The following is a 21,449-nucleotide window of genomic DNA, read 5'->3' as shown; positions in this document are numbered from 1 at the left end:
TGCCTCTCTACTGCTATAATCATCTCCTAATACCAGATGATGTTGGTTTTTGTGCTGTGACTTGCAGCTGTTCCCCTTACTCAGCTTTGCTGCTATTTTGCTTTAGATTCTGCAAGGTAAAAAGATAAAAATGTATCAGAAACCATTTCCAAAGTGTTTTGTGCCGTGTAGGAGTTTAAAGATGCCCTGTCTTTGCATATTGGCAGACATGAGATAGTATCTTTTGTTTCACGTGCACAGAGAGAAGTCTTTCTCTCCTGCATTTTTGGCAGGTAGCTTGCTTTCCTTTAGAAAAACCTACCCACCTACAAGCCACTGCCACTTCGCCTTCCCGTGCCTTAATCTGAATGAGATTTTATGAACACCTAATTTATCTTTTGCTTCTTGTGGTTGTCCTGTTCCTCTTGGCTTGGAAAAAAAAAAAACGACAAACCCACAAAAAAGCCCCCAAAACCCCCTGGTTGTGGAGAACACAAAGCCTTCCCACTGCAGCAGACTGATCATTTTTGGTGTCTAATGCTGGGGAAGTAAAACAAGACAGGATCTGCTCTTTGGGATTTTCCAGAAACCTTTGATGTTCTTCTAGTTTCTCTACTGAATGGATGCTGGAAACAACCAGCTTAGCTTTCCGGTGCCTTTGTGCTCTTAGGGCTGGATGACCCCCATGAAGGATGGTGAGGAAGGAGTTTCAGGTTGCTCCTTTGCTTTCTGTCCCTTGATGGCAGCAGTGGGAAGGGTGTTGGTGTCTCCAGACTGCACCCAGCAGTGGTTCCTCCCGGGCTGACGTCTCCTTCAGCTAGAACAGGGTTTGGCAGGGGAGAGGAGGAGGAAGGTGCCAGTGAAGGATGCTGGTGTCCTGGGACATGGCCACATTGCTGGGCAACATCCTGTTGTGCATCCCTTTGTTCCAGCTTTGCTGTCTATGAGGTTGTCCATATCTTACGGAGGAAAACAGGGCAGAACTCACCTCAGCACAGCCCCGCCAGGCAGGGACTGCTTTTGCAGCCAGATCCCCTGTAGGTGTGCTGGGCTGTGGGCACAGCCTCCCCAGGAGGAACCTCGCTGTGCTTCATCCCACCAGCAGCAGGGTAGAGGCCGCCCTCTGTGGTCCTGCTTCCCCATAAGCTGATACTGTTGAGATGCTGAGCAGTGCCAAGGTGGCATCTACACACTCGCCGTGTTTGTCATGAGCTGCAGCACGGCTGGTGAACAGCCAGGGCCATCGTCCGTGTGCCTTGGTAGGTGGAGGAGCACAGAGGGGTCCATACTGTCCTGGTGCCACCAAGCACTGTGGTGTCACCCTTGCCCCTGCAGAAGGACCGGCCTGGGAAGAGGGTCAGTGGGTGACCCTGGCAGCTCACTGGTGGCCATGAGTCAGCGCGGAGGGGAGGACACTCAGCACCAGTTGGTGCAGAACAATGTTGGCTTTGTCCGTGGGTGCAGGGCTGCTGTAATGATGGTAGCAAAGTTGTGTGAACTTCTTCACTTGTTCACCTCCCCCTTCCCCTGCCCTCCCCAGCAGCTGCAGAGTGCTGGCTGCCCATCCTGGCAGCGGTTTATGGTTACAAACCACTCTGCAGCTCCTCTTCCTGCCCCCTCCAGGAAAAGAAATCCATCCACTAGCTAAGCAAATGAATAGATAAACTTTTAATTAAGGTGTTGGGTAGCTGCCAGAGAGGAGTGTCCCAGGTCAGGGAGGCTGTTTGTGTGCTGTGATCCCCGTCCGTGTGGCTGGTGGCTATTAAACAGCTGCTTCATCCCAGGTGCATTCATCAGTGGTGGGCAAACTCATCCAGGCATGCAACTTGTGTTTGTGGGAGATGAGCTCCTTCTTTTGGAGCTGGAGAGGTGAAGGGTGGTGGCTCTGGGATGCTCCTGGGATACCAGCTTGCTGGGCTCAGAAAAGTTGCAATTGCTGGAGGTGAAGCTGAGTGTCTCGATGTGTTTTCCCTCTAACCCAGTTTGTGGTGACTAGAGCTGCTCCCTGTGATGGCCACGGGGGTTATGCTGGTCCGTCTGGTCTCTAACTTGAAGGGTCTTGTTTTGCTGAGCCTATTTCCCTGGAATTTGCAAAAAGCTGATTTTAATCAGTTCAGTCTATTTTTATCTCGGCTGACCTCACCTATCCCCTTTTTCTCCATTTCTGGATGGATATATTTAACATCTTGGAGCTCCCCTAGAATTTAACAAGAAATGGAGGGGGACCTTCATGAAGGAAATGGGAGTCCTCTTTCCTCCTGGAGGCTGCCCTCGTAGGCCCTTGTCATTCAAGTGTGGTTAATGCCGCTCTTTCCTCCAGCACGGTTGTGGCCGTAGGACATGTCTGTGGCTACCTCATCTTTGGAGAGAAGATGTAGCCTTGATCTGGCTGCTGAGATGTGAAGGGATAGTGCTGCTGGGAGCTCCTGAATATGGATGGGTTTATTGATCCTGTAGGAATGCGGGTAGCACTGAAGGTGGTGGGAGCCTCCGAGGCTTTGGCCGGAGGAAGAGCTGCAGTCGTGTCCCTGGGAGACTAACCTGGTGCTCTCTGGGGATGCTGGAGGTTGCGGAGCACTGTGGTGATGTGATCTGGCAGCTGGTACTGCTTAGTCTAGCAGGGTTTTTTTGAGGGGTGTGTGTGTCTCAGAGGGCTGGGAATGGGCCAGGGAGCTGTGGCGGCTGGCGTGGGAGGATGAGAGAAGGATCCAAAGTCTCCTGGGAAAGAGCTGACCTGGTTGTTTTATGCTCCCCAGGATCGTGGCCTGCCTGGCAAACTGGAGCCCGTGTCGCCCGTGAGCCCTGCTCACCCTGACGCCGAGCTGGACCTGCTGCCGGCCCGGCTGTCGAAGGAGGAGCTCATTCAGAACATGGACCGCGTGGACCGCGAGATCACCATGGTGGAGCAGCAGATCTCCAAGCTGAAGAAGAAGCAGGTAAGAGGCTGTGGTCCGGAGGGGAGCACGCGTCCTCACTTCTGTGTGCTGCCTTACACCCTGTCGTTGCCCACGCACGTCCACGGAGGGGAAGTGGCAGTGCCAGTGCCACCAGGGTGGTCTGTGTCTGTGTTCCCTGTCATGAGATGGGGCCGTTGCTGCTGTACCAGCAGTCTGGTGGTTGTAGTTGCAAGATGAGGGAGCTTTGGAAATGCAGTTTGTGGGCTCTTTTGCACGTCAGAGTACCTTAAAGGGAGAAAAATCTGTCCTTGGTACTTGCCCATAGTCATGCAAGGAGTCAGTGGCAGAGCTGGAAACGCAGCCTGGCTTGCCCAAGTTGTTGACTAGTACTGGGCTGTTTAAAACATTGCTGCGATGTCCCGATGGCCTTCCCTGGGCATCCAGTCGCCTTCTCCGGGGCTGTGCAGCTCTGCAGCCCTGAGCAGTGTCTGGTCCAGCTCCAGTCAGGGCTGTGCTTGAGCCAGGGGTTTGAATCTGATCTTGGTTAATGCTTTACCCCCTGCACAAGAGCACTCCCCAGCAGAAGGATCGCCCGCTCGATGTTGCGATGTATACAATTACCATAAACCCATTAAGAGATTAATATGACAAAACCTTGGGGGACGTCCGTGAAAAAGCCCACAGACTTAAAGGCTTTCACTCTCTAAAGCAAATCACTTCTCTTTGCCTCTGTTTTACCAGTTGTTTTATTTCCTTTGCTTGGGGCCAGTTTTTAAACTCCCTGACAGCTGCTAATCCCAAACGGCCCAAGGGGAATGACCTCTCCTGAGGGTGCGCAGCAGGAATTTGGGAATGGAGCAAAACCTCTACTTGAGCTGTTGCACGGGGCAAGTGCTCCTTGAGGATGAGCATGCAGTTGACCTTCCTCCCCATCAGATCTGTATTTTCCCATACCACATACTGTCCCTTTCTCTCCTGCAAGACAAAGCAGGATGTTTTGGTTTTGGTTTCAAACAATATGGTTTAATTAATGTGAAGGATCTCGGTTTTTTGTGTTGCTTTTTATCTGCAGAGGTATCGAGTGCTTAGGGAGAGTGAGCCAAGAGTGGGCAGAAGCAGCTGTGCTGGGGTGCGAGGAAGTGGCCCTGTCTGCCAGCTCACAGGGGCCAAAGGAAGATCTGGAGCAATGGAAACCACAGAGGTTCCTCTTGCTGGGTTTGGTGGGAGCTGGGGGAAGCCAGCCCTTCCCCTCTCCCTCCTAGGAAGCTCAGACAAAATGTTGGTGTCCTCTCTTGCCTGGCAGTCTGGCTGCTGGTCCGTGTCTTTAACTCATATTTGAGGAAGGAGGTGCAAACCATGGTCATTTCCCACTCTGGAGAAGGGCTTCCAGGGTGGGACGTGTGCCCGGCACGGCAGTGAAGGTCCCTCTCATGGCAGTCGGGAGGACTGACAGCTCTGCCGATCCGATGCTGAGGAGCTGCTGTTGAAGCTGACGGGAGCAACATATGCTCCTTGCCATTAAAATCAAGCTGTCCTTCCGTAAGGAAATGGGTTTTTTATTGTTGGCTGCTTGGTTGCTTTATTTCTTCCCTCTGAACGAGTTTTATGATTCTTTCTCCCCACAAAAATGCTCTGCTGAGTGGGGAAGAAGGTGAAAGTGGCTGTTGGCAGTAAAAGCATCCCCTCCCCTTCTTTTTAAATTTTCTTTTTTTTTTTTTTGGAGGGGCACATGGTGTCTGAGTCATTTGGTAGCAAATCCTGCCCCCCCAGCATGGCCTCCTTTCCCCTCCAGCAGGTTCCTTCCCCAGGCCCGTCCTCTGGCAGAGCTGGTACATCTGGGAGGAAGCATTTTTTTTTTTGGAGGGGGTGTGGGGGTGTCCTATCTGAGATGCTCTGGGAACGTTTTGTCCATCTGTGCATCTGAGCTGTCAGCGCAGGAGAAGGATGAGCGAGGGAAAGCAATCAGCCTGAAACAGATACTGCTCCTGCAGGAACGGGCATCGGAGCAGGGGAGGAATTGTACGCAGCCGGAATATCCTAATGCTTTTCCCCTCTGTCTTTGGGAGGCCTTCTCAGGGTAATTAAATACATTTATATGGAAAGGCTGTGCAAGAAAAATCCCAACCAACCCCAATCCACCATCTCTCTTTTTTTGGTTGTTCCAGAAATGGCAAGGAAGGCTCTGCCTGGGCTTTGCAAGAAGCAAACGTCTTCAGCAAGCTGAGAAACCTTCCCCAAACCCTGCGCACCCCTGGCAGAAGGCCACCTCCATCAGCCATCCCCCGCTCATTCATGCACCATATGCGCTTAAATCTCTCGCTGAGTCCTCTCTCCCCCTCTTCCTGACAGGGAAGGATAATCCTTATGCATTTATTCCTGGCATCAGTACTGGGGATCTGAAGGAGAAATAAAGTGCTGGGCTGTTCTCAGCAGTGGTGCCTGAGCCTCCCTGGGCACCGAGCTTGGCGAAGGGCTCTCCGGGAGTACAACACTCCCACCTGGTGATGGAGGTGGAGCTGGCTGGGTGGAAGAGCTCCAGGGTTTCCCTCTTCCATCTATTTCCTGGCTGAGTTTCCTCTGTTCTCCCCCCAGCTCTTTGAAAGTGGTTTTCAGGGATGCCCTGTGGCTGGAAGCTCTCTCCTCTCCCCCGGGCAGGTGAAGCATCCTGGTACCCAGGTGGTGGCTGATGATACAAGGCAGCATGGCAGCTGGATGCGTGTGTAATGACCTTGGCTTTGTTCGGCAGGTCCCTTCAGCACAGAGGCTGGCATGTGCAGGGATGGGGTCTTCCTGAAATGTCACCCACCCTCCTGCCAGCACTGCAGGCTCCGATGGCCCCTCCGCGGCATGTGGTCCTGCCAAAGGGTCTCTTAGCTGGCGAGAGAAACTCCTTCACTTGTAAATGGGTTGGTCTGTGGATGCTGTAGGAGCCAGGGCTATGGCTAACGATGGCATCTGGCATCCTTCAACATCACTGCACTGGCTTCCATTTGGGGAGAGGAGGGGGCTTTCGAGCAGCCACTGCTGGGAGTGGGGAGGGAGAGAGTGTGGAGCTGTCAAGACTCATCTCTCATCCCGCTCCTCTCCTTGTAAAGGTCACAGTCCCAGCCTAGCTTTTGTGGCAGACCTTTAAGAAATCCATTTCGTCCGTGTCTGGGAACCCTGACCTATTTTGCTTTGCCATTTCCCACAGCTCCCAGGGGTAGCTGTCATGGGCTGAACCTGCTGCAGTCAGGTGTGCTGCCTGCAGACCCCACCCGCATCCTTACTTCCAGCATCTGTCCCTTTAATAACCATGCAGTGTTACACCACAGAGAGTAGAGTTTAATTCTCTACTGTATTTCAGCTATAATTAGATTTGTATTTTTCTTTTAACGAGGTACTTTTAATGAGCCTCCACTTACTGGGAAATTTTCATTTCCTGATACACCATCAAATCCTCTTGTCTGAAATCACTTACAACACACTCGACTGTTTTGCAGAATTTTTGTGAGTTTCCAGAACAATGTAGCCAAGTTTCTGACTTTTTTTTTTTTTCCCCCAAATATTTTCCCCAAGATAAATAGAGGATTTGACCAATCCCCTCGGAGTTTTTGGAATTTATCATGTGGGAGCAAAGGTGTGTGACAGGGTGCCTTAGGACACTGAGCAAGAGTGGGCAGGTACCTGGAAGTGCTGCGTCTGTGCTGGGGCTGATGCTGAGAACTGCTTTGCAGCCTGTGGTTTCAGCCATGGCTTCCCGAAAAGCTCTTGTCACCTTTGCATAGTGCTGTGATTTGGGCCACCTTCTGTGACTGAGAAGAGAAAGGGCGCTTTGGGGCTGTTTCATGTGTGGTTGGAGCCTTAGGTGTGCCGCAACACTGCAACTCTTTGTGGGCAGGAAGGGATGGATCCCTGTGGTGCTGGGGAAGGTTCATCCCCTTCCAGGGTGCAGATGGTCCGAGCTGGCCGTTTCCTGGCCATCCTCACAGGTGGCTGGAGTAACCTCTAGGTTAAGACCCCAGGGTGGGCATGTTGGTGCCAAGGTGCAGAGCCTGGGCTGTCCTGCCTCTGCCAGAGCCTGCTCCCCAGCCAGGACGGTGATCTGCCATCTGACTGGCAATGGTGGCTTTTTTTTTGGCTGTATTTCAGTGTTCCCTATGCTGCTGCTTTTCCCTGTATGGGAAAAGATGCCCACTTGTGGGGAGGTGGAGCGTGACTGGAGTCCACAGCATGGGGTTGCTTCATCCATTGGAACACATTTAATTTAAGGAGTGTGAGTTTTATCAGCCGAACCAGACGACCTATCTGGGTGCTTAAATGTTTTCCTGGACTGCATCCTACAGCCCTTGTGTTGCTAAACAGGAGCAGAGATGATATGAAGGAGGAGTAGGTGCCCACCTTCTTCTCAGCCCACCAGACACCAGGGAAGATGGTGGTGCACTCCCATCTGGTGCAGGCTGGTTGCTCTCAGTCCCAGGTACATTTTCTTCCTAGTAGAAGACTCACTCGATTTTCCCCTTGCTTCAACAGGGGATGCTTTAGCTGCAGGAAAAAAATACAAAGATTTGGAGATTCAGAGCTGAGCAGTGAAAAAATCATAGGCGTTTTTTGACAACCACTCCCTCTCCCGTGCCTGTGCTGCCCCGCAGCTGCCGTGTGCAGTGTGCGCTCTCCCTCCTCGCCGGGAGCCAGTGGCCCCAGGAGGAGCCCGGAGGAATCTGTTATTTCCTCTTTCGGCTGAGCAGTTCCTCATACTTACTGGAAGGACTCAGATGTCTCCTCCTGCCTCACACCCGTTGGGAGAGCCGGAGGCACAGGTCATTCGTCAGATATACCCGCTGATCGCGGTGGTATTCAAAAGCGCTCCCTTAAATCCGCTAGTTTATAATTAATGTTCACTAGGGCCCAAGCAGCCTGCAGGTGTAGGAACATGTTAAGAGACTGTTGATCTCTAATTTGAGCCAGCTTTGGGGCTGGGTGCATTTTACTGCATGTGTGGTGGGGACATGGTGAACGTGCTCATGGAGCAGCTCGTGGGCTCCTGGCTGTTTCTGCTTTGAGTGGGAATGAAGCGTGGGATGAGACACACACCTTGGGTTGTGTGTGTCCCAGACACACAGAGCAGGAGGGGACAGTGCAGTGTATTCTTGCACGCAGCTGCTGCACCTCAAAGCCTAGATACCATGAAATGTGGAGCTGCGGCCATGCAGCAAAGACAGTAAGAAAGCAGAAGAGCCAGCAGAGCGAGCTTCTTGGCACTGTTGTCTCTGAGGGTGGGACGTCCAGCTGATGGCCGTCCACCCCTGCTGGGCTTTCTCTAGTTGGAACCTGAACTTGGTGGTTTCTGCTCAGGACAGCTTGTCCTGGGTGAAGGGTGGAAAGGAATGAGCCTCAAGGCTGCTTTCCCAGGAGAGCGTGATGACTGACGCCTGGAAGGTGGCTCATGCTCTGCCGGTGCCCTCAGCAGCTCTACCTGTGCCTGCCAGGACAGTCGGAGCCGCGTGGCGTGTTCACGCTGCAGGCATTTGCAACCTGGGCACTTGGGCTTTCTATGAAAATTTGCCAAAGGGTATCTTGGCAGCCCATGTCTGAGCACTGTGTTGTCCTCTGCAGGGAGTCTTGTAGCTGTTCTTGCGCTCTTGAGCACTTTGCATCTCTCACCGTGGCTGGGAGGGCTCCATGTGTCCCTTCGGGCCAACTCTGACCAGAGGTGTCAGGATTTGTGGTGTTACTGCCTGCTCTGATGTACTTACTGGCTCATCTGGCTGCACAGTGCAGGGGCAGCCGGTGCACAAGTGATTTCATCGAGAACAGTCATCCTGAGGCATCTCCTCCAACCACAGCATCGCAACATAAAGCCGAAGGTGCAGAGCAGCCTTGTTGCTCACCCCTTGCTCCTCCACTGCTCCCTGCAGCGTGGTGGCAGCTCTGCAGGCAGGTAGCAGCAGGGAGCTGGCCTGGAGCTGTGGTTCCCTTTAAGGGTTTCCAGTAAAATTATTATTTCTCGCCTTGAGCCTTCTCCAGGAGGCTCGTTCAAGGCAGGTCCTCATCCTCCATGCCTAAAAAGCACCGACCCACCAGCACGGGGCTGGGTGCCTGGGGCAGGACAGCGCTGCGCTTGCGTGGCAGGGGATGTTACGCAGCTCTCCTCCCTCTCCCCATCCCTCCACAGCCTGAGCCTGCCCATGTCTCGCAGGAAGCCTTCTGCCATGGCGGTTTCTGCCTCGGTCGCGGCACCGCAGAGAGTCTCGTGTGGACGGGGACGGCTGTGTTTCTTGCTGTGACTCACCCTCCTCCTCCCCCTTCTCCTTCCACAGCAACAGTTGGAGGAAGAAGCAGCCAAACCACCAGAGCCTGAAAAACCCATCTCCCCGCCTCCTATCGAGTCCAAACATCGCAGCTTGGTGCAGATCATCTACGACGAGAACAGGGTGAGTCTGGAAATGATGGAAGTACAAATGTGTGATTGTGTCGTGTCACCCTGGCCAGGGGTGGGGAGGTTGGTAAGGGGTAGGTGGGGGATTCCCCTGGGTGAGACCCCTGGGGTGGAGGCCGTGGGAGGCAGATAGATGGAGCCCCGACAGGGATGGTGACGACAGAGGGCTGAGCCGTGAGGAGCTTGCTCTGCTCAGTGGATTGAGCACAAATGTCTTCTGAAGAACCTGCTGGGGGGGGGGTGTGTTTCCTGCGATCAGCCTTAGATTCGAAGCATTCAGGCAATGCTTCAGAGCCCTGTCTGTTAAATAGCTTGTTTCATCCTCTCCCCTGGGAGTGAACCTGGTTGAAAGCTGCCCCAAAGGATGGGCTTTGGCGTGGTGGGGTGGGCTGCATGGATGGAGGGGGACATCTGTGATGCTGCAATAGTGGCAGGCCAGCTATGAGCTCTCCTGGCTGCCCCTGAGCCCCCCAGGCTTGAGCAGAAAGGATGTGGATGCAGCCATGGCTGGATTTGTGGATATTTGATGCTGTAAATAGCATTAGCAAAGGTCAGGCTGGCATCCCTGGCTCTGGATCTCTGCCTTGACCACTCATTTGTTGCACTCAGCCATTGCCTGTAATAGCAGCCTGAGGAGACACAAATTTTGCTGTGTGCTTCGGAACGATGCTAGGAAATTGGACCCTTTGGTAGATAATCAAGCATATTCATTTTCATTTAGGTGTTGGATAAAAAGGATGATTTTGCATAAAAGGAAAACTACCAGTCGCTAATTATTTTGAATTGCGAGGCCTGCGATTTCACTGGGAGCTGCAGAAATCCAGGTGCCTGACTCCTAAAAAGAAAAAAAAAAAATCGCATACCCTGCGCTCCCAGGCAGTGCAATTTTCCTGGTTTTCCTTTTTCCATCTGCGTCTCTCCCTGAGCAATAAGAAACCCAATGCTGGCATGGTCTGTTGTGCAAGTGGGTGAAGGCTGAGGTCGATGTGTTTGAAGCATTAGCAGGCGCCGGCTGGTGATAACTTTACAGACACTGGGCTTTGGGGGCAGGTGCCGAGTGTTCCTCAAAGCCATTCTCCCCGTGGCACCACCAAGTGCCCTCTCCAGGGGTCTTGGACTAGGTGGCTTGTGCCTCCTGTGCAAGGGGTTAGGTTCAAAAAAAGGAGATTAAAAAAATTTTTATTCCTATTCCCTTGAGCCCCATCCTCCTTGGACGCTCGTGTACCTGGACCACATTATGGGGGGAGAAGAGGGGTGATGGTGCTGAGGTGGGAAGGAACGATGATTTTAAGCCATTGCATCCTCAACAGCCTGCGTCGTGGCAGTCCCTGTTAGCTGGACCTGGGTCAGGGCTGAGTGTCCTGCCAGACCCTTGTCCTGCTTTGTCACCTCTTGTCTCTGCCCATGCCAGCAGCAGGGTCACCCTTTCCCTCCTGTCACTGAGTCCCCCATCACCTCCTCCACAGCAGACACGATCTGCTCTCAAAGCCTCTGCCACAGCTCAGCGCAGTCCCTCGGGGTTGCTGCCCTGTCCCGTGGGTAGTGGCAAAGAGTGCGAAGAGCAAGCGTGGATTTCTGTGTTTCTTCGTGAAAGTGTGTGGCCAGAGTACCTGGGATGCTGTCGCGTGTGGTGCTCAGAGCTGGTGGCATCCATTTGTCAGCACACCCGACTTTATTCCAGGTTAGGCTGATCCTCAAAGCCAGGCTGCTACCAGGAGTGTTTTGCTATTAACCTTTGCGATAGGGTGCTCCTGTTCCAGGTGAGCGCTCAGCAAGTGGAGGTCACGTCTGACACCAAATGTCTGCATAATTTCAAATCTGGCTCTATGTTTGTGTCTGTCTGATCCCTGCAATGGGTAAACGATGGTTCTTCTGCTGTTCTTGTAAAGCCACCTTGCAAGTAGCGTGTAAGCAAGCCTGTCTGTGGGTAGGAGACTCAAACAATCCTTCCCTTTTGCTTGGTAGAAACCATAGGCTGGAGGGAAGTTCCTCCTTTGAAGAAGACATGATCTATTCATGGATAACGGAGAGTCGCCAGAGCTTTGCTGGCTGATTGTAATGGCCATCATATGGAGATGCCAAGCTGTGGGCTGCAAGGGGAAGGGTGTGCTGAGCCTTGCCAACAGCATCGCCTTTGTCATGGCTCCAGTGTTGAAGGTGGGATTCAGGATGCAATTGTCCTTCTGAAGGGTGTCCCCGGGCTCAGCTCAGCCTCTCACCTCCCTTGGACACATTCGGGATGCCTTTTGGTGATGACTGCTCTTCCCCTTGGGGCCAGCAGGAGGAAAGATGGAAGAGGAAAGGATGTGGGAGCATCAGTTAGAATCGTGGGTGGAAGAGAGTGGCTGGTGGGCAGATGTTGGGTTGCTTTGGGTGGGTTTGGTGACAGCAGACACCCTGGACGTACCCAGCCCTCTGTGGGACATGGGGAGAGCCTCAGCCACGCTTGTGCTCATCTGCGGCTTTGCTGCAGCTTAACACTTAGTTGCAAGGTGAGTTGGTAGGAACAAAGGGCTGTGAGCCAGATGGAGACATATTGATCTAGAGTGGGGAAGGTCACTGAGCCAGATTTTAAGCCTTTCCACTTCTGTGCTGCAGAAAAGCAGCGGAGTTGGATGCCTCGAGGTCTGCTCGCAGGAAAAGCGGCTGTAACGGCTGAGCCAGGGCTCCAGCCTGCACACAAAGGGAGGAAGAGCCTGATTTACTTGCATTGCTCAGCTTGTGGCTTGCTTGAGGGGGGCAGCGTGCGGTAAGAAATGCAAATAAAAAGAGGATATTCAGGCACTGGGAAGAGGCAAGAGAGCAAAGCGCCCCAGAAGAGCTGGCAAAGCCCAAAATGATCTTTAAAGAGCAATACTGTGGAAGGGACAGAAAGCCAGCGCTTGTGCTGATCCCAGAGCAGGTGGGAGGTGGCACGCTTCGTGGAGGGGCTGTCGCCTGGCTCTGGCTTAATTTCTCATGAACCACAGATCTGTGCTTCACCGAGCAGGCGGGTGCCACCATGCCCGTTCCCACCGCTTCTGCCAGGCTGTGCCGGAGTAGCACACTGCGTGCAGTTATACCCCGAACAAAGGAGGCACCAAAAACGGTCCATGGGAGAGAGGAGGTTATGTGAGGACAGAGCAGCTAGAAACGCCGGAAAATCAAGTTAACCAGCCATTCTGTGACCTACTTTCCTTTTGGCGATAGCTGTGGCTTTGCAGGGGTGAATGGTTTCTAATTTTAGCTTATGGTTCATCAGGGAAGTCTATGTATTTTTCTCACCGCTGTGCTGGGTATGGGTGAGGGGTTGGGATGCAGGCTGGCACTGGCCTGTATCCGATTTCTTCAAAATTCAGGTTTGCTGATGCTAAATGCCCATCATGCTGCGTTTCCCTCTTGTGACCTACTTAATGCATACAATTTTGAAAAGTTCTTGGCGTTGGAGTGGATAATTGTTGAAAACGTGACCTGTAATCCCCTCTTGCTACACTCTGCTGGACAAGTAATTGAATTCCAGAAGAAAAAGTTGACTGTACAGATTCTGCTGGGGAAGAGTGGAGAGAAGCTGCTCTTGGCTGTGCTGAAATCCTGTACTGTGAGGCTGTGGTTGCATTTGGGAAGGCTTTAGGAGACTTGGATTCTGGAGAGTTGATACTGAAGATCTAAGTGCCTCCTGCCCTAGGTATGTGCTGACTGGAGCCACCTTATCTTGCCTCCAAAGATAAGCCATGAAGTTGCACCCAAAAAAATACCTTTTGAGAAATGTTTGTAGTGTAAGACAGAAAAACACACATGCGTGTATCCAAGCCAAAATTTCAACTGTGAGTGCGAACTATCCCATTTCTGAAAGGATGTATGAGAATGGAAGTTAACATTTTTGGTACTCTCCATAGACTAAACTGAGAATAAACAGTGGGTAGCATTTTCAGAAGCATCTGAGTCCTATTTTCAAAAGTGCTTTTAGTCCTTGAAGAGACAGAATGATGTTTGAAAACAGTGGTGGGTGCCAAAATCACCGAGATCATTCAGGAAGTGCAATGGGGAGCTCAGAGGACTGTTTTGGCGGCAGGGGTGCGTTTGCCAGTCCCCATCACCCCCTCTCCGGGAGCCGGGTGCTGGCAGGGTGGTGCAGAGCTACCTGTGGAGACTGAGGTGATGCAGATGTTGGGGATCTCCTAAATGGAACCGTGTGAGCGACCATTAGTGCCTCCTGTTCGTGGGGAAGCTGATCCCTGCTGGGTTTGGCACCTTTAAGGTGGGAGCTGTGTGGCTAAGCCTCCTTGCAGGGTTTAATTTACCCCTCTGGGATGTGTTATTGTATTGAGAGAATTTAGCTTTCTTCCACCTCAAATCCCCATAACCAGGACAGATGATCTGTGTGTATTTTTAGCTGTGGCTTTATTCCGCTGGGCCGTTCATGGGATTCCTTGCATCTGTCTTCCCTTGAAACTGATTGAGGGTACCTGGGCTTGAAGATGTTTTTGTGCTTTAAATGGAAATTTCCAGGTCCCTCACTAAGCAAGGGGAGGAGGGCGGCGTTGCCATTGCTCCAAACTGCTCTCCGTGCCTTTCCCGGGCCACTGGGCTGGCTGAGCATTCCTTGTCAGCGTGTCCTGGAGGAAGCTGCACTGCGGCAGTCCTGACCGTGCCAGCAGCCCACCTTGACTAGGCTGGGTGAATTCTCCTCCAAGTCCCCTGCGTGCCCAGAGTCCCCATCGGCTGCATGATGTGCTCGTGCCTTCTCTCCGACCGTTGTGACAACGTGGAGCCTGCATGTACCCACCTCCAGCTCTCTGCTCGCCAGATTCGGCTGGTTGAAGGCTCTCTGCAGACCTGCTGTGCATCGGAGCCAGGCAGGATTCCTGCTCAGAGACCAGCAGATAAAAACCAGCCGCCGTCCTTGTGTCAGACCTGTCCCTCCAAACAAGCACATGCCAGCTTTCCTCTAAAACACTGAGCTCATTTATCAGAGAGGTCACGTCAGGACATGGTGTGACTTTGCCCTCCACCGCCGTGCCAGGGAGGGGACGCCGCATGCTGCGACCCACCGCAGTGTGGCGAGGGCTGGGACGAGTCCCCCGCATCGCCCCTGCACGCTGTGGGTGCTGATGGCTTGCGGCCACGCGAGCCCATCCCTGCTCTGCTGTCAGCCCTCTGAAAAACTGGGTTTGATGCAGTGCAGGCAGTGGAAGCAGGCAGCAGCATCTGTCTCGCTCTTGGGATTGAGTTGGTGGAAATCAATAAGATTAAATTTTAATTCGTTTTCTGTCTCGGTGCTTGTTCCTTCAAAAGGGCACAGCTATCTATCTATAAATTCAGCATTATGCTGTAAAATTGAAATTCAAAGGATTGTTTTGAACTTTTTCCACCCCCTGCTGCTGTTGTGTCTGTGCGGAGCGTGTTCCCAGCTATCCGTTTACCCTCCTCAAATACCTTCATAAAGCATTAATGCCCCATCCATAAATAAGAAAATAAATAAATGAACACTTTTAGCATTGCAAAGCATCATCTAGCCGTTAACTACTCAAAGGCACCGAGTGTGACTCAGATCCCACGGGGATTTTATGTCTGTATAACTCTGATTTTCTATGAACTCCTGATTTACATTAGAAAGGGAAGAATCAGGCCTGCATCGTCAGCATGGAGCTGGTGCAGTAAATAAAACCTTATCAGTGAAACTGCTTTCGAGCATTAAATCTGCAGGGTCTTTTTCCAAATTCTAGTTTATGTAGTAGTTGGGGTGGGGGCATTTTGTATTTGGCTGCTGGAAGGGCTGTGTTCATTTTGCTTTTGTTTGTGATAACTTTTATTCTGGAGTTGCCTCATCTTGGCTCAGTGATGCACGATGGGCTTTCACGTAGTCCAGAGGAAAAGTGGAAAGGTCAGAGGTGAGATGCTATTACCGCTTCGGCATAATAGCAAGATTTCCAAAAAGACAAAATTGAAACATTTAGCCTGGAGTCATTGAGAATCCTTTCATTTTTTTCTTGGATTTTAAGGACATTTTGTTGTTGTTTTTGATGGTCATGATGTCTATTTTTAATGTCTGCTTCAGGATCCGGAGTTCCCAGTAGGTGTATTGACTTGCTTTGTCCACGACTAACCCAGATCAGATAATGCCGTGTCCTGCATTTTCAGGTCCTGGAAATAAGGATGAAAAGTGCAGAGAACTCAAGTCTGTCAGAGGGAGGAGCACAGACCCTGTGGCATGGCTCCAGCTCCTTGGGTTGAGTGATCAGATCTTTCCTGTAACTGCTCCAGTGCTGAGACTTTGATTTCTAAAAGCCTTCTGTGCAATGGTAACGTTTTCAGCAGTTTTGCAACGGCGAAATGTTCAACAATGGTTTGCAGTGGCAAAGCCTCATTAGCCCTTGCTTTAAAATTAATATGCCTTTGAACGGCACCGTAACCTCGCAGACAACAGAGCATGATGCCAGGTCTGTGTGCGAGTAGAAACCCAGCTGTGATGCAGGGTTCGCCTCTTGGCTATGGGTGGAGTATGAGCGAGCCAGCCACAGAAACTGGCTGGCAATGACTAGCCAAAGCTGGAGACTGGCGAGCAACCGGAATGAGTTGGCTCGTCATGCTCCACACTGGTATTAACACATGGCTCCAACGTGACCAGTTTCCTCAGTTTTCTTACTATTTATGATTAGTCATTTGTAACCACTGCTACATGGATCCGCTGGCCCAAGCCTCGGGGATGGGGCTCCATCGCTGCTGGAGATGGCTCCAGCCAAGTGTGGGGCGGTGGGGAAAGGGGGAGCGTGCAGGGCACCCGCGTCCCATGGGCACTGCTGGAGAGCATCAGCCCCTGCAGCGGGTCAGAGGAGCCTGGCACATAGCGCCAAGGCTGACGGACCTCCCCTGATGCCTGGGGACGTTTGGGCTCAAGGACAGCCTGGGGGAGAACACACATCCTTGCCTCCCACGGTTGGGTTGGGAGCAGCGGTGGTGGCCATCCCTGCCAGCTGCGGGAGCTGGGGAGGGAAGAGCATTGCCTTCCCTTCCCATGGCACCAGGGCTCATCCCACCTGCTTTGTGGGGAAAGCAGCGAATTACTGGGGTGGTTTGGCTTTTGGAGAGAGGGTGTTGAGGTTTAAAGGGGAAAAAAATTAGTATTCATGGTCATAGGATTGAAAACCTTTCCTCAGGTTGTGGTTTGGTCCTGGCAGATCCTGGCACAGAGGTAGGGCTTTTAGACACCCCCAGACAGTTTGCTTTTCTGCTTCATGTAGAAAGGTGTCTCGCCTGAGGGTTTCCATGATTTCTGCTGACTTCAGCCACACTTCTTCCAAATTTTGCTTTAAAAAAAGTCCAACTCCAGCCTGCCTCTTTGCTGTGCCACTCCTGCAGCTCCGCCTGCCCCCGGGATGTCGTGGTGCTGGGACAGGAATTTTTCCCAGTGCCGCCCTGTGCGCAGCTCTCCTGCCTCTCAAAGGGCTTCGCTTATCTCCATGCAGGACATGCCTGGTCCCAAATAGAAACCCTTCCATTCCCCAGTGCTGCTGCCTACGGGCTGCTATAAATAACCCCGGGAGCACGGTTCAGCTGCAGCAGCTTTGTGCTGCATGGAGCCATGGCTGGAGTCAGTCCAAGAAAATGCCGCCTCCTAATTTCAGATCCGCTTTCTCAAAATAACTCTTGTGTTTCCTTCTCTTCCATTTTTAAACTTTGCTTTAAGAAGAGCCCACACGAAATCCCAGACTCTCCCTCCTCTGGTTTCGGATGCTCCGCTGCCTCGTGGGGTCGGCTCGTCATCCCCGCGGGAGCTCACATGGCCGGGAAGTTGCTCTCCTGCCCGCTTCCCCCTCCCACGCCTATTTTAAATTTCTTCAAAGGAAAAACAAGGGGCTGAAGTTTGCTTTGGAAGCCAAATACTCTAAGCGAGAATGGAGATTTTCATAGTCTGCAGGGAGGTTTTTGTTGTTGTCGAAGATATCTTTAGCTCCAGGCCTGTTGGAGGAACGTGAGATTGGGTAAGAACGTGACCTCCCCAGCCATGGGCTGCCTGGCTCTGGGGAAGGAGGTTTTTTGGGGGCAGATGCTGCTGCTGGCCACGTCTGTGGGTCCCCTTTTGTATCCATGGGCCCCACAGTGACACAGATCGGTGTTTGCGGTTCAGCGGCACTTCTTGAGACACCTTGATCCCTGCAAAAATGCACTTGGAGGGCCAGTATGTGAGGGACTTCCTCTCGCCATCGGAGTTGTGCCTAAACGTGCTCCAGAGGCGGTGCCTCTGCCCTTGGAAGTGCCCACGGTTCGCTCATGCCTGTGCTGGTGTGAAACCCAGAGCCGCTCTACCAGAGCAAAGCGACTCTGATGGTAAATGGGAGCAAAATTCAGCCGTGGGGCTTCAGTCCCTCCGCAAACACCGCTGCTCCCAGCGTTGTAGCAGTATTTTGGGACCCTCTGCTGAATTGGGAAAAGGGGTCATTAGCTGCTTGCTGTGGAGCTGCAGAGGGACTGTAAAACCGGTGGGGATCTTCATGCATCTCACCCGAAGTAATGGCTAGATTTGCTTCCTGATACATTTATTTCTGTTAAATAACAGGGATTGCAGGGGCAGGCCGGGTTGTTCAGCAGATGTAGGATGAGCCCTCTGGTTTCCTTCTGCAGGGTCAATCACTAAATACACTCCTCTAACAAAATCAATACTGGAACTGAGCCCTAGGTGGCTGTGCCTTTGGAAAGGAGAAGGATTTAACAGGACTGCTGGTGCTATTAAGTAAAGGTCCTGTGGCTGCAGGGGGAGCTGGGGGCTGCCCTTGCACCTGAACAGTTTGAGTTTTGCCTAAATTTTCCAGCCAGGCTTCTGACTACCTGGGTCCTCAGGCAAGAGCGTGTCTCCCTGTGTCTGGCTGTCCTTTAGGATGAGACCCATCATGGTGGGAACCTTCTACTGGGTGTAATATGTCCTTCCCAATTCTGCCACCAGCTCTCACCTCGGTGTGTGTGGCCTTTCAGACAGCTCATTATAGTTCTGCTATGATCTGATAAATGCAGCAAGGAGGATCAGCAATTACAGTGGGTGTCAAGTGTTAATTGGGCAGCTTTCAAGATAGAGGCATTTCTTTGTGTACGTACAAAGATATGACGTGCTCGGAATAGCTTCCCCTCGTGATCTTTCGTTCTGGAGACGTGTATATTACAGTCGGTTAATGCAAGACAAATTATGTCATTCTTCTTGATTCGCCACATGTTCTGCCTATGGTGATTTGCCTCTGGGTTGTCTCATTAAGTTGTCTAAACATGGCAAATTCAGCAGCTGAACATACTCAGCTTTTTCTCAAAGTTAATCGCATTGTACACACGGGCCTGCAGTATCATCGGTTCCTAGCAGTGCCATCCGCTGCTGCCAGGGCATCTTTCATCAGCACTGGTGCCCAGGAGAATGGGCCTTTGGTGGGACCGGCTGCCTCGAGCTGGGGCTGCAATCTTCCACCTACAATTACGCTGCCTGCAATTAATTGATTTGCTGATTTTTGCCCCAGGTATGCATCACAAAAAGTTTGGGTAAGCTGATGCTTCTTGCTTGCTGGCAAGCAGTGGCAGGCAAGAGGAGGATTGGCCAAATCACCCTCTTGGCAGCAGATCCAGAGTATTTTGTAGCAGTTTTAATGACACCCCCCCTCCCTGCCTCCACCGGAAAAATCTTACCCCCTGGTTTTAATTGTTTAAGACTGAATGCCATGGTGCTGATGTTCTCCAGGGTCAGCAGGTTTTATAGCTCATGGAGACCAAAATATTAATCTTTGGCTGGGACTTCTCAATTGTGTGATGAATATTTCCAAGGGTCAAGTCCCTTGGAAAAAGGGGCAGACTTGGCTTGTTCCTGTTAATGGAGCCAGGTGCACTGTGGGGGAAACGGCTGATGCTCTGGGGGGGAGCCGGGCCGGACTGTGCAGCTCTTGGGTTTCTCACCCGGGCTGCGTTTGCTGGGGTTTGATTTCCCCATTATCAGCTGGAGCATCCTTGAGGACAGCAGAGCTGGGTGCGGCGTTATCTGAGACTCCCTGTCTTTGTGTACCTGGTGGGAAATCCCCTTTTCAGGGAAGGGATCTCGCGTGGAAGAGGCACGTACTCTGCAGCAGGTGTGGTATTTTATGGGCAGGGCAGATATGTGTCTGTTATTGTTCAGGCCAGATGTTACACCCCGTTGATCTAAAGCTTTGTGTGAGTGCTGTGGCTTGCAGGTAGGTCCTGGTGCTGGGGATCACTCTGCTTCTCCCGTAGGTCAGGTGGGGACGGTCCCTTCTTTCCCTTAGGTATCAAGTAACCATGGAGGACATTTACGTGGTACCTTGATGTAAAACTGGTTGTTCATGAAGGTTTGCTGGCCGTGTGGTCCCTTTCAGCTGTCACCTCCTGAGCTGGTAGCGGGACAGTTTGCTGGATACTGATGGGAACATGTGGACTTGCAGTGATAATCCCTGTCCTTGCTGGGGAGCGCGTGGCAGCCTCACATCTGCAGCAGTCTGGTGTGGGAGAAGAGTTCGGAGCAGTTTATTGCAGTGTGGAAAATGTGATTGCTGCATGTAAACACACAGCTGCTCTCCCTGGAGCCTGAGCTCCAGGCGAGGGCAGGCGCTTCCTTCTGTTACAGCTCTTTCCCAGCATCTTCCAGACTTCATTCTGGGATGCGCTTGTTCTCCAAAACCCATCTCCATCACCAGCTTGGCCGTGCTTTCCCTGTGGCCCCTGCAAGTGTCTCGCAGACAGTCCAGCACGGGCCAGAAGTGTGGCTGCTCCGAGCGGCATGCCGGCAATGCGGGAGCAAGCCGCTGGGTGGCTGCCCGTCTGCACATCCCCCAGGGCTGCGGGGAGAGCCAGGCTTGGGGGGCAGCTCCTGGCCTGTGGTCCTCCTGCAATGGAGCAGGGCCTTGGGAGAGGCCGGAGGGGCAGAGCAGATTGCTGGGACAGGCTCCAGCTGTGTGTCGGGCTCTGCCACAGCATCTCTAGCTGCTCTGCTTCTCTGTGTGTGCACGTGTCCTTGCCTGTGAGGTACCCAAGGTCTGTGAACCCCAAGGTCTGCTGCGCAGGAGCGCTGCAGATGAGCAGGCAGGGGTGCATTAATAGTGATGCTGCTGTGTGCGTCGTGCATATGGGGCGGGGGGACAACACAGTGCCAGAGCAGGCACGCTTCGTAGTTACATCTCCCGTAGCATCCTTGAAGTCGCTTCTAAATTGAAAAAAAAAAAAAACAACTTTGTGTCCTTCTGAGCATGCAGTAAATAGAGGAGCTGGACACGTGTCCTGGTCGCCCTGTTGCGGTGAGGCATCTGGCGCGGGTGTTGCAGCCGGGCTGGGGCTATTTCGCCGGGGCGCTGGGCTTGGCTGCGGGCAGGGTGACACACGCAGCTGCTCCTGGGGCCAGCTCTGCAAAAGCACACGCTGGCAGATCAGACTGTGTGTGGGTGTGCAAAGCCCCGGCGAGGAACTTGCACACCTACCAGCTGCATCAGCACTTCTGAGGACCGGCCGGCGGTGAGGGGGGAATAGGTGAAACTTTTGGAAACCCACCAAGGGGGGCAGATGAGGGGGCAGGCTGGCAGGGCGATGTGCCAGCCTTTGGTGAGACATCCCCTGTGCTGAGACCCTGGGAAACTCATCCTGCTGTGAGCCGGTGTGGAGAGGTGCCTGCTGCTAGAGAGCAGCGTGAGCCAGGCCCCTGGGCTGAAATCCCTTCCTTGCCCCGGTGGGGTGGGGGGGGGTCTTCACCCGGGGTTTGCCAAAGCCCCTCTGGCTCTGCCGGGGAGCCCAGAGCCCTCCCCAGCTCCCCAACCCTGGGGCTGAGCTCCCACCCTGCAGCTCCAGCGGGGCTCTAGTGCTTATTGGGTTAAAATGTTGAATGTGCTTCAAAAAAGGGCTTTCCCCTCCTCCCTGTTGTGCTCCCCGCCCCTCCCCCCCCCCCCCCCCCCCCCCCCCTTTAAATTCTGGGGAAGCTCAACTCTGCCCACTGCTCCTTCACCCCTGTTTTAGGCAGCTGTGGATTTCCTCTCCCACCCCCAATAGCTAAAACTACCTATTTTATTGAACAAATGCCTCTGAAAATCTGTCTCCTTGCCCCCCTTGCTGCCAGGTATTTGGTTTTATCATCTCAGCCCTGTGGCTCGTCGGCAGCGTGCAGCGATCTGGATTTATTGGACTGTCAGTAACCCCCACAGAAAAGC

General features: G+C 52.7%; 1 protein-coding gene across 10 annotated transcripts in view; it reads left to right on the top strand.

The window, feature by feature from the left end:
• NCOR2 (nuclear receptor corepressor 2) overlaps window positions 1-21,449 on the top strand; it is a 257,067-nt gene that overhangs the window by 121,878 nt on the left and 113,740 nt on the right. For all 10 annotated transcript variants that reach the window (XM_074844705.1, XM_074844700.1, XM_074844704.1 and 7 more), the window contains exons 5-6: window positions 2,736-2,915; window positions 9,176-9,289. In XM_074844705.1, coding sequence (XP_074700806.1) covers window positions 2,736-2,915; window positions 9,176-9,289 — 294 coding nt within the window. The remainder of the gene's footprint in view (window positions 1-2,735; window positions 2,916-9,175; window positions 9,290-21,449) is intronic.

This window comes from Strix aluco, chromosome 18, assembly GCF_031877795.1.
Source record: "Strix aluco isolate bStrAlu1 chromosome 18, bStrAlu1.hap1, whole genome shotgun sequence".
Lineage (NCBI taxonomy): Eukaryota > Metazoa > Chordata > Aves > Strigiformes > Strigidae > Strix > Strix aluco.
Note: the sequence above shows the minus strand (reverse complement) of the source record. Positions and strands in the feature narration are given on the sequence as shown.